Raw genomic sequence first — 11,785 nt, 5'->3', positions numbered from 1 at the left:
TAAAAATTAATAATAATAATAAAAGTAGGCCTACTAAATTTAATTGAAAATTTTAAAATATAAAAATTAATTCAAAATGTTAATGAAATACTATAAATGATTTCTAAAAGATTCTGGTTTGTGATCAACTCATGTTATGACCAATTTTCCTTCCTGCAGGAGGAGCTGGAATTTTGCGAACGTTTACGAGGGGCCTGTTTCCGAGGGCAACCCCATGACAACAATGGAATGGATCGCTGAGGTCTTGTTGGGGATTCCTGCGACGCAGTGATCGTTCGACACAAAAGAAGTGACCCGAGGTTGAGTTCCCTCTTGTTCGAGAGAGAAATAAAAACTAGGAACACAGTTGATGAAGAGAGAAACTTTTAAAAAGAGAAAAACTCTGACTATTCAGAGTTCATTTTGACTATGTGTGCTAAAGCATACTCGTATACCATGAACTGTACACAAACACTCGTGTTATATTATGAATATGTACATTTTGTATAATATATCGGTTTGTTATTGTGAACGATGTGCTGTTTAAAGGTAAACCGGTTTACTTTTCCTCTTTACACCTGAACAACCGTACGAATGCAAAGCCATAATGTAACCTCGCATCAATATAAAAATATTTTGTACATTTTAAAATAAATGTGAAAGCGACGGATACAAGCCCCTGTCCAAGTTTAATCCTCATCTAAATGACGAAAACAGGGTAGTTAGATTCACCTGCACCAATATCAGCTTTTTCACTGTTGCATAATCAGTAAAAACTATGCTGTGATTTGAATGTAATATTTAAAGTGATGTAGTTGTTGGGTCTGGATGCCCCTTTAAGGTTCTTTCCCGCCGAAGTCACTCTTGTTAAAATAAAGACATGACAATTTGTTTCTAATTTTCAAGCTCGCAAGTGGCGTCTTCAGTTGCAAGCGAGAGCAAAACCGTCCAGTCTGCCCCACCAGAAAACCTCCTTTTCATTGTGAAATGATAAGAAAACACACCATGTCACAATGGAGCATCATATCATCATAACGTTTTGAGTTCTGAATTTTCCCAAAGTGCCTCGTGATAAGCAGGAACTGAGTCCAAGATATGCACACATATCTGCTCTGGAAATTTCCATCATGCAGTCACTTAATGTCAACATTAAATCATAGAAAATCATACTTCATCTAACATTCCCTGCTGTCTGACATTAATTCCTCTCTGAGCATCCGAGTTACTTCTCCCGATTTTCGAAGCAACCTTCGTTGTTAGTGGAAAGATTATCAAACAAATTATTAATAATAGAAAGAAGAGCTGATGCTTACTTTACAAGCTGAAAAAACCTGCTGTTATGTTTGCAAAGCGATACCACATGTTGGCCGTGAATGGATGGGTATGAGTGTTCAGCTTCCTTATCCATGACCATTCGTCTGGGTGGACAGATTCTCAGTCCCTCTCTGTCTCCCTGGGGGTTGATTGATCCCCCATATGGCCACCAGTGTGACCACTCTTGAGGCCTTTGGAGACAGAGGTATATCTGGCAGATCATTTGCACTCACAACTTCTTTAGTTTTCTAACATCTTATTCATCCATTCAGCAAGAGTAGTTTCTTCTTGTGGTTTTTCGCATATTTCATCACATATGGGTAATGAGAAAGGTCTACCACACAGTATCTCCGAAGGAGTTAAACCTTGGTTTGTCGGTGTTATTCTCATATACATTTTTACTAAGGGTAGGCATTCTACCCAGCTCCTTTTTGTCTCTTCCATAGTTTTTCTTAACTGTAACTTCAGGGTACCATTGGCCCTCTCAATCTGACCCACACTGGCCGGATGGTACGAGCCATGGTTCTTTAGTTCTACGCTAATAATGTGATTACTTCATTCACAGAATGAACCCCATTATCACTATATATTCTTTGTGGTGCACCGTGCTCTGGGATGATTACTTTGCACAGTGCCTTGGCCACTGATAATGCATCTGCATGTTTACTGGGTACTACTTCAACCCATTTAGAAAACGGATCTATTAGAACTAAACAATACTTGTTTTGTTGGCATTGTGTCAGCTCAATAAAGTCCATATGTATAAATTGAAAAAGGAAAATTTGGTTTGGGGAATGCGCCCCTTTTTGATCTCAAGTCGAGTTGTGTTTGCAACACATTATGCATGCTCTACAAACATTTTTTGAGTAGTTATTGAACCCTGGTGCATTGAGGTGTTGTTCTACCCCATGCACCATCCCTCCTGTTGACACGTGTTTTCCCATGCGTCAATATGGCTGCTGTTTTGAACATATTTTTTGGCGAACGGATTTTATTTTCTTTCACATAGAGATCGTCTTCCAATACTGCTCCTGCTTTTAGCCAGGACTTTATTTAAGTTTTTGGTGCATGCCTTTGCATGTCTTTTATTACCTGATCATCGATTGGAACCGCCAATTGCAATAAGGTAAATGTGGCTGTTACAGACAATTTTCCTTGGGCTGCTAATTTTGCCGTTTCATCAGCCTTAGCATTTCCTCTTGACGCTGGATCTGTGCCTTTTGTGTGTGCCGCACATTTGCAGACGTTTAGTAATTGTCTTAACAGTTCAGCATGTTGCACATTTTGACCACTAGTAGTTTTCATGCCTTGTACAGCAAAATGATGCAATGTTGAAAATGCATATTGACTGTCAGTATAGATGGTTACATGGTTACGATAATCTCTGCCGCCTGAGCGGAAATATGCACCGGGAGTTTTCCTGCTATCTTCACTCCTTCCTGTGTGACTACATCATAACCCGCTATGGTTTTCTCCTAAGCTATTTTTCGAGCATGAGCCATCTACGAATAGAATTTCTCCTGTTGAGAGAGGAGTGTCTTTTAAATCTTCACGAGGTTTACAATTTTGTTCCGTATTGATTATGCAATCATGAGCTGTACCATCGTAATTTATTAACATCTTAAGATTCTCAATCCATGTCGCTTTGAGTTCTACTGGGCCTACAACCTCAACAGCGTCTTTCATTTCAGTCCGTAACCAAGGTCAGTGAACCAACAAAAATCTGTCTTGGTCGTTTCTTACCCCGAAGTGAGGGTTGGGTTTTCCAGACGACGATCAGCCGACCATCCAGCAAATTCACGAGGATGGATTTTTTGGACATCTAATGTCCAGCTCTGCAGAGTCTTGACGGCGTCTCCTCGTCCCCTTCTCCTCCGTCCTGTCCTATTGGAAACCGGGCAGAAACACCAAGGAAATGTTGGGTCTGGATGCCCCTTTAAGGTTCTTTCCCGCCAAAGTCACTCTTGTTAAAATAAAGACACGACAATTTGTTTCTAGTTTTCAAAGAGCTCGCAAGTGGCGTCTTCAGTTGCGAGCGAGAGCAAAACTGTCCAGCCTGCCCCACAAGAAAACCTCCTTTTCATTGTGAAAAGATAAGAAAACACACCATGTCACAAAATGGAGCATCATATCATCATAACGTGACTCGCCCAAGGTTGAGTTCTGAGATTAAGACCGTCTTCCCAAAACGTGAGTGAAAGCGGCCTTGATACGTGATAAGCAGGAACTGAGTCCAAGATATGAGAGAACAAGCAATCCTTGAAGATATGCACACACATCTGCTCTGGAAATTTCCATCATGCAGTCACTTAATGTCAACATTAAATCATAGAAAATCATATTTCATCTAACAGTAGTATTTTGGTATTATCCTGGGCTGTGTTTTAAAAAGTTGATCATAGCTCAATCGGTTTCAATGCATCTACAGTGTACTTAAGCTTATGTTGCTTTTGGGAAACGCAGCCCAGATTGATCTGTATAAAGAATCAATTGCAGTATGTTTAAAATGTATCTCAGTATGAGAATGTAATACATAAAATATGCAAAGGAATAGATGGAATATATGAAGTTTTGATTCCATGAGAACAGATTAAAATGATCAAAAAGCAATTATTTATGGTTTGTACAGTGTAATCTGAACTGTTTTCCATTTCTATTCACTTATATCGAATAAGATTTAAACATGAAAAATAAAAACCTAATTGTTTTTCTATGTGGTGACCTGGCTAGGTTGTTTACCTTGTGATTAGACGCATAAAGTAAATTATATTTCAAAAGGCTGCTTCGATATAGAGTTAGACCAAAATAGAAGCATCATCTGTCAACACAGTTTCCACTTATTTACAACAGGAGCTTGTATTATTATTATTTGAACTGTTAAACATATCTGAGAGCATTACTAGCTGTTCTGGCTTTATATTGAAAATAAGTATTTGGGTTTTAGTTTGTTCAGCTGTAAACAGACTGAAAGCATCTGTCACTTTCTCAAAGTTTGATAATGTGTTTACATAAGCGTTAGCATGTATATATAAGGCGTATGAGGTGCAGTGTAGATCCATAACCGGACTCTTCAGTCCTCTCAAGATCTGTCCTCATGGATTGTCCTCTGCGTCTGCTTCTTTGTTTGCTTGTGGGGTTTGCTGCTGAAGGTAAGCCATGTGTTCGGTGTTTTACTCACTGTGCTTACTCAAAAGTTACACTTATGTCATTTTAAATGACATTTTTCCATCATGAACTAAACTTTAAAGAATGTCTTTTTACGTAATCGGACATAATTTAAAAAGCAACATAGTAAAAATTTTTAATGTGTCAAACTGTACAATAATTGACTAACAGACCAAAATGTGTAGTGAACACACCTGGAGCATTGCTGTATGTGCTTCTAGCTTTATGTTTGTTTATGCATATTAATTTCTGTAATGTCAGTTTCACGATTTTATTGCTTGGTTTTGGTAAATGTGTGAGTTTTTTGGATTTTGGGGTCTGAAAGTCACAGTACAACAATGAGCTCTTGAAAGTTGATTCCTTTTTGATATTGCTTTTAAAGATGTGCTTGAAAAATAATGGTTACTGTTAAAATGTTCTTGTTTTTTGTTTTTCCCCCTGGTTTCCTATCAGCCACCACCACGAAGCACATGAAGGACTTCATCAGAGCTGTGGAGATCATTGAAGCTGTGAATCCAGGTCTTCAGATGCTGGATGTGGTGAAAGGTCTACGTAAGGCCGCTGGTTTTGAAAACGACCTCATCAAGCGTTACCTCGGCGACCTCAGTGATGTTCGTGACCTCGTGTCAGATCCATCAGTCACTTCCTTCGTCAGCGAAGTCATTAATCACAGCCTGGATGAGGTGGGAAAGGAGAAAGGTGTGGTTCTCACCTTAGACGGATCAAATGTGGCATTGGCCCCGATGCTCCTCGGTCTTGAGGCTGGGCTGCAGTCCACCATCCAAGGCCTTTACTCTTTAACCTTGACCGACAACCTGGTCGCCTCATTTCTCCATCACATCCACAATCAGCAAACCACTCTTCCTTTTGGCACTAAAGGATTCTGGGATAGCATCTCATCCCCAAATGTCTACGCTCTCTCTGATTTGCCCTCCTTGGCGACCGATGCTCTTATAAGCGGCGGTATCGACGGGTTCATTTTGGGGTCAAACGTTTCCACGTCTAACCATCGTGAGCGATCACTGAGTGACCTGCTAAAGAGTTACTACAGCCACCAACCAGACGCCGCAGGCCTGGACGCATCGCCCCGTCTGATCAGTCAGAAACGACGAATGAACTTCAAAAACCTCGTCAGCTTCTCTTTGCTGAAAAGCCAGATGGTTCAGGCTCTAACAGTTCGACGCAACTTAAACGAGTCTGAGAGGAAGAGGCTGGATGACGTTACGAACGAAGGCTTTGACCAGTTTGTCCATGTCTATGCTGGTACTTAAAATTATTTATGTTGACCATTTTATACTGATAAAAATATTTTAAATATAATTGTTTTATATAAATACATTTACTTAGTAAAAGTTTTCATAATTTTTATTTAAATGACTCTCTAAGCTGACTCATTAGCATTTAGTCAGTAAAGCCGGTTCTTTGATTAGCAGTTTATTTCCATCACCTGTTTTCAAAAGGTGCGGCAGTTATTACATAGAGCCGTAGATCATTAACAAGATACTCAGTATCGTGCTCAGTATTACAAACAAATTGCTTGTGAAACTGAACACAATATTAAATAGCTTCTCTGTGATTTACAGCTCTGTGTATTAACTGCAGCTCCATTTGAAAACAGGTGATGCATATTTACCGGTAATTTTCATATTTAACTTAACTTACATACAACATACAATTTTTCTTTATTTTTAATTGTATATTGTAAGCTGACTTAAAGGTGCTGTATGCAGTTTTGACTGTACTAAATCATAAACATACCCTAATATGTTTGCATATTTAAAAAAACCCCAAAACATTAAGTTCACATACTCGTTTTTTCTGATGAGTATGTTAGCACCCAGATGGAGCTGACTGAGTATGAGCTGAGGGACTGACAGGAACCAGCAGAGGCAACCAGGTGGAGAAGGTGGTGGGAGAGTGAGTCCCATCTGGAACACAGGAGACTCTGAGCTGGACAGAACCAGCGGGGACACAGGAGTTTCTGGAGGCTCGGGAGATGCAGGAGACTGCATCAGGGGACAAGGGATCAAACTCTTCCAGAATTTCAGTTACCATTGCGGAGGTCAGCTGCAGCTCACCCTCAGCGGCTGGACTGTTGGCAGGGCTTCCCTCTATGCTTTTGTACTCAACAAGTACTCCCATGGGGATGTTGCTGGTCTCCTTACATTTTATCCTAGTGATCAGGTTGTCATACCAGGGCTCACGTTGAACAGCATTTAATGTATCTGCATTACTGTAAGAGTAGGTTCATGGTTGGGGTAGGCGTAGACATTAACAAAATGCAATCTAATAGGGAGAAATTGGTTTTCAGTGGCTGTATACTTTATAGTCAAAACGAATATAACATGTTTACTATATTTGCATTACTGGAAGGGTAGGTTTAGGGCTGTGGTAGATGCAGACTGGTAGCTTTTTTCATTGTCAAATTGTACTACCTATTTTTAATGGGAGGTAGCAAAATCTGACGGGGTAGCACAAATCAACAGGACACCGGCTCACACACCTAGTCAGGTTGGGCTCTGGGGCACTGGTCGGCTCAGCTATTTCTTCTTTGGAGTGAAAACAAACATGGCCACCATATTCAGGGTCACTCCAAACCTAACTTCTCAAAACTAGCCACTTCGAAATGCCCTTTGGAAAAAGGATTTTCGAAGGGTATAACTGATGGACACTTTGAGGGACCACTGATCTGTTTCACTGGGAAGTTGTTTAGTGTCACACCATAGGTTTCATTCGAAAGGGCTCATCCATATGCCCTATTCCCTTTAAAGGGTTTACCATATGGTGTGAGAGCTTCGAAGGGATTAGGGCACAGGAACGTAGGGTCTGTCTCTGTGTCTGCATTAGCTCTGTGCAGCATGGGTAAGGTGAGTGGATGAACTCTGGATTTGGAGTGATGAAACTGTCCTCTGCAAGGCCAGTGGTGTATGGAAAATAGTTTTAACCAGTACGAATGCAAAACAAAAATTCCCCCCAGGATCTATCACTGGCAAGCTTGCCCTGGAACGCTCACTATAGCTAGTGTGGTAAAATACGCAGAGGAAGCAGAATGTGGTAAGTTTAGCCAACTCTACAAAGTCCCTCGTGTGGTCCTCGAGGGAGTGATCTTCTTGCTCTAGGCAGAGCAGCTAAACAGCTTGCAAGTCTGTGGGGAGTGAAAACTAAAACAAAACAACAAAAAATGAAAACACTGTTGTATGGGACCTGTCATCTGTCATGGGATAATTCAATAATAATTCAAGAGAACAGTCTTTAATTCAAAATTCAATCAGAAAAAGACCAGTAAATATAGGGGTAAACAAGACCAGTCAAGAAACTAATGAGCTAATTAATGAGAGGGTAGTTAATTAATCGCTTTCCATTTTCAGTTTTGGAAAACTTGTATCTAGTGTTTCTCTATGTAATTTTTTATGTAACTCCGGGAAAGAAATTTGTGTGTCAAAGAAGGTGGAGTTTCAGAACACACCCACCGATTGCGTAACAGCCTCGGACCAATGGTAGCTCAGAGGTGTTTAGGAGCCAAAACAAAAGCCCTAAAAATGTCGCTTTCGCAATGACGCCATTTCAGTTCATTCAGAGAAACAACTCTCTCCAATACAGTGAATTTGGACTAGCTGTCAATACTACATACTGCACCTTTAATTTCTTGCAATGTTTAACAGACATTTTATAATTATATAATTTAAACACTACCAAGTAGCACACTTCATGACAAATTTGCAGTCTCTCAGTGGCAATGTTGGGTTTTCACGTTGTGTTTTTCCCTCTCAAGTCTGTCCCAGCATCATTACAAGGTCTCAGTGGGGAGCTGCATCTTACATTGGTTCTCCCTCCTATCTGTCTCTTCCTGTGCCGTATCTTTTCATCCACCACACATATCAACCCTCCAGGCCTTGCACCACCTTTGATCAATGTGCCAGTGAAATGCGCTCCATGCAACGCTACCACCAGCAAAGCAATGGATGGTCCGACATTGGATACAGGTTAGAAAAGCCCCTAATTGGACCATAAGGCCCATTATGGAGTTGAATTTCTTACAGTTCTCATTTTTGGTCCCCCTGTAGTTTTGTTGCAGGTTCTGATGGAAACCTCTATGAAGGCCGAGGCTGGAATTGGGTCGGTGCCCACACTTACGGGTACAACTCCAAAGGCTATGGTGTCAGCTTCATTGGAGATTACACCTCCACCCTCCCCATCAAGAGTGCGATGGACATGGTGCGGTACGACTTCACAAGCTGCGCTATAAATGGAGGCCGACTGTCCTCATCTTACTCCTTATACGGACACAGACAAGCTGCTTCCACCGAATGCCCAGGAAACTCCTTCTACCGTGAAATCCAGAAATGGGAGCATTACCAGGTAAAAAGATTCATTAATGAGATTTAATATACTGACTTGGTTCTGACTTTGCAGAATGCATTGCAGTAACAGTCCAGACCTTAACTGTGTCTGTGTGTGTTTCTCTGCTTTTTTTACAGAGTTATTTGCCTTGAGGACTTTGGCATCAGCAATTAATGCATCGAGCTAACTGTGTCTCCGTAAATCATTACCTGTGTTGCATGCATCAGTCATAATAAATGCAAAATAAATTGCTTTTGAAGTCATATCTTGTTATTATTTGTTATTACGCACAACAATACAAATGAATCTAGTCAAGCAGCTATAAATCAAGGCCAGTTAGCAAAATCTAATTCGCCCTTTAACCGTTCAAAAGTAAAGTACCTTTACGAAATGCTAATGTTCTAGTAAATTATTTCAGAAAAATATCTGCCTGTATAGTTTGATTTACTTAAAGGAAAAAAAATCTCTCCTAACGAATGCTGTTAATTACAAAAGGAATTATATAATTGCAGGTTATAATATTATCTCACTATAAGGATATATACAAGATATATTTAACTGCTATTTTCAGATATAAATATGGTATTCAAAAACTGAAATGTCTGTATACATTTCATTTGAATATAAGGTAGTTTTCATAAACACCTGTCTTCATGCCAGATTTATTCTAATATACATAAACAATTAAAAGTTTTATTTTAACTAATGAACTAAAGTTAACTAAAGTTTTATTTTAACTAATGAACTGTGAAGATTGGATAAGTTTTGATTAGTGACATATTGTTTGCACGCTATGATCTTTCCGCAGACAAAAAATACTAATTCCACTTGTTGAAATATATCATACAGTCATGGGAAGTCTCATTAATTTCCATTAACTGATTCTTTGGATGTTTCATATCCAAAAATGTAAATTTGTAAGTTAGTTGTTCATTGTTGATGCCAGTCATCCGTGCAAATAGCTCTGTAGAGAAAAGCAGAGAAACAGAAACGCAGTTATGGTCTGAACTCTTACCACGATGCATGTGGAGAAGTCAGGACCTCAAAAATAGAAATAAATACCAATTTACCTCCCAGTGAGCCCAATTCTGGATTTCACTGGATTAACATAATGCATTCGGAGAAGTCAGAACCTCGTAATGCAATAAATTCTGAGAATCAACTATTTTTACCAGATATGTAGCCTATAGTGCACCCAAAAAAGGAAATGTATTGTAAATTTACTTAACGTCAGTGCACCCAAGATGATTTCTTTTTTCAGTAGAACGTTTTTAGCAACCCATGATTCATAAAATGGATGTGATTACACTGTCTCTGTAAAGGTGAGGTGTGTAATATTGACAGCTAGTGGCTGAAATGGGTTCTGCAGCATTTTACAACAGAGAGATGAAGCCTAGGTTTTAGTGTTATGTTAAAATGATACTTACTTTTTTTAATCTTGGAGGACTGTATGATGATCCAGCTGTAAACACAATGGGGTCAGTTTACCATTTACAGTATAAATACAGTATAAATACAGTAAATGGTACGGTGTGCTTCTCACACAGACCGACTTCACACTCAAAGTTACTGTAAGCCTTAACCTAGCATGTCGTGAACGACCAAGTAACACTGGTTCATCTTAAAAAACAAAAAAAACGTATTTAGCTGCTGTTCTGCTGGAGAAAGAAAGTCAGTGACATCTTGGATGAGGGTGGGCAAACATACATTTTCATTGTGGATGAACTATTCCTTTAAGTATAAAACTGAGACAGCTAAGTAAAGACTTTTTGGACCTGCTTAAGGCTGTATTTTAGTGATGTCCCATGTCCTGATTCATAAGTGGAATACACTGTGATATATTTAACATGAAGCTGAGCTGATTTTTTGTAGTAATAAAGAATAGAAGCATGGTTTCGATCTCATGATAACCAAGGGTGTTTAAATCAATCTGTTTCAGGATTTTAAATCTTTATTTAATTTTTAAAATCGAACCATTTTTCTATTTGTAGTTTGTTTACCCTGTGATAAACCATTTGGCGAGGCAAATGACCTTGTGATGAAGCGTATCAAAGGCTGATAAGAAAAAACAGAAGCTTTATCTATCAACAGTTTCCACTTATTCACAACAAGAACTAATACTTGTTTTTTCTAGAATAATTGAACAAATCTGATTACTAGCAATAAGAAAACTTTTACCTCTTGATTATATAAAAAGAAAAGGTTTGAAATAACATCAGTATTCACCATTTTTAAAGTCTATTTAATAATGTAAATGAAAGTATAAATGTAAACATAATTCAATAACCTTTTATTATAAGGTTCTATTTTTAAAATGAACTGCATTAGCCGATAAAAGATATTTATTAATGTTTTAAACCACAACTTGTGGTGTTAATAATGTATTAGTAAATGCTGAAATTTAACTGAGATTAATAGACGCTGGAGACGTTTTGTTCATACTTAATTAATGCTTATTAATGTTGTTAACCAATGAACCAATGTTACCAACTAAGAATATTAGGACCTTATTTTAAAGTTACCCATATTTCAAATGAAGTGTAGATTTCCCCTAATTTACTTTTACACCACTTACACTTTTACAATACAATTATGATGCCTATAAAAATGAAGATTTTTGACCTATTAATAGGTATTATGGGTGATTTGAGACAGATGCGAAGCATCTTTCAAGCATCTTTATGATCTTATATAAGTGTATGAGCGTATGAGGTGCAGTGTAGATCCATAACCAGACTCTTCAGTCCTCTCAAGATCTGTCCTCATGGATTGTCCTCTGCGTCTGCTTCTTTATTTGCCTGTGGTGTTTGCTGCTGAAGGTAAGCCATGTGTTCGGTGTTTTACTCACTGTGTTGAATAATTACTCTTTTATTTTTGTGTACAAGCACTAGAAATGTTTCCAAAGGTTTGCTTCAGATATGTCAGTTCTTCACCCTCAAGCCGATTCTACAGAATGCCCAGGAAACCTCTACCGTGAAATCCAGAA

General features: G+C 38.7%; 2 protein-coding genes across 2 annotated transcripts in view; both read left to right on the top strand.

The window, feature by feature from the left end:
* Positions 1-881, top strand: part of hspbp1 (HSPA (heat shock 70kDa) binding protein, cytoplasmic cochaperone 1) — a 7,137-nt gene extending 6,256 nt beyond the window's left edge. Inside the window, exon 8 of the mRNA XM_043234840.1 lies at positions 160-881. Within this exon, the coding sequence (XP_043090775.1) occupies positions 160-240 (81 nt within the window). The 3' untranslated portion in view covers positions 241-881. The remainder of the gene's footprint in view (positions 1-159) is intronic.
* A 3,411-nt stretch (positions 882-4,292) lies between these two features.
* On the top strand, positions 4,293-9,062 carry pglyrp6 (peptidoglycan recognition protein 6). Its single transcript, XM_043234820.1, has 5 exons — positions 4,293-4,442; positions 4,912-5,721; positions 8,231-8,441; positions 8,523-8,817; positions 8,937-9,062. Exons 1-5 carry the CDS (start codon positions 4,388-4,390, stop codon positions 8,949-8,951), a joined length of 1,386 nt encoding a protein of 461 aa, XP_043090755.1. The 5' UTR covers positions 4,293-4,387; the 3' UTR covers positions 8,952-9,062.
* Positions 9,063-11,785: the final 2,723 nt, after the last annotated feature.

Source organism: Puntigrus tetrazona, chromosome 3, assembly GCF_018831695.1.
Source record: "Puntigrus tetrazona isolate hp1 chromosome 3, ASM1883169v1, whole genome shotgun sequence".
NCBI lineage: Eukaryota > Metazoa > Chordata > Actinopteri > Cypriniformes > Cyprinidae > Puntigrus > Puntigrus tetrazona.
This window is presented reverse-complemented; position numbering and strand designations above follow the sequence as displayed.

Excerpts from the sequence above, each read along its gene's own strand:
- pglyrp6 (XM_043234820.1), top strand. The coding sequence starts at position 4,388 with ATGGATTGTCCTCTGCGTCTGCTTCTTTGTTTGCTTGTGGGGTTTGCT. Across the intron at positions 4,443-4,911 it reads TGTGGGGTTTGCTGCTGAAG|CCACCACCACGAAGCACATG; the intron begins GTAAGCCATGTG and ends GTTTCCTATCAG. Across the intron at positions 5,722-8,230 it reads GTTTGTCCATGTCTATGCTG|TCTGTCCCAGCATCATTACA; the intron begins GTACTTAAAATT and ends TTCCCTCTCAAG.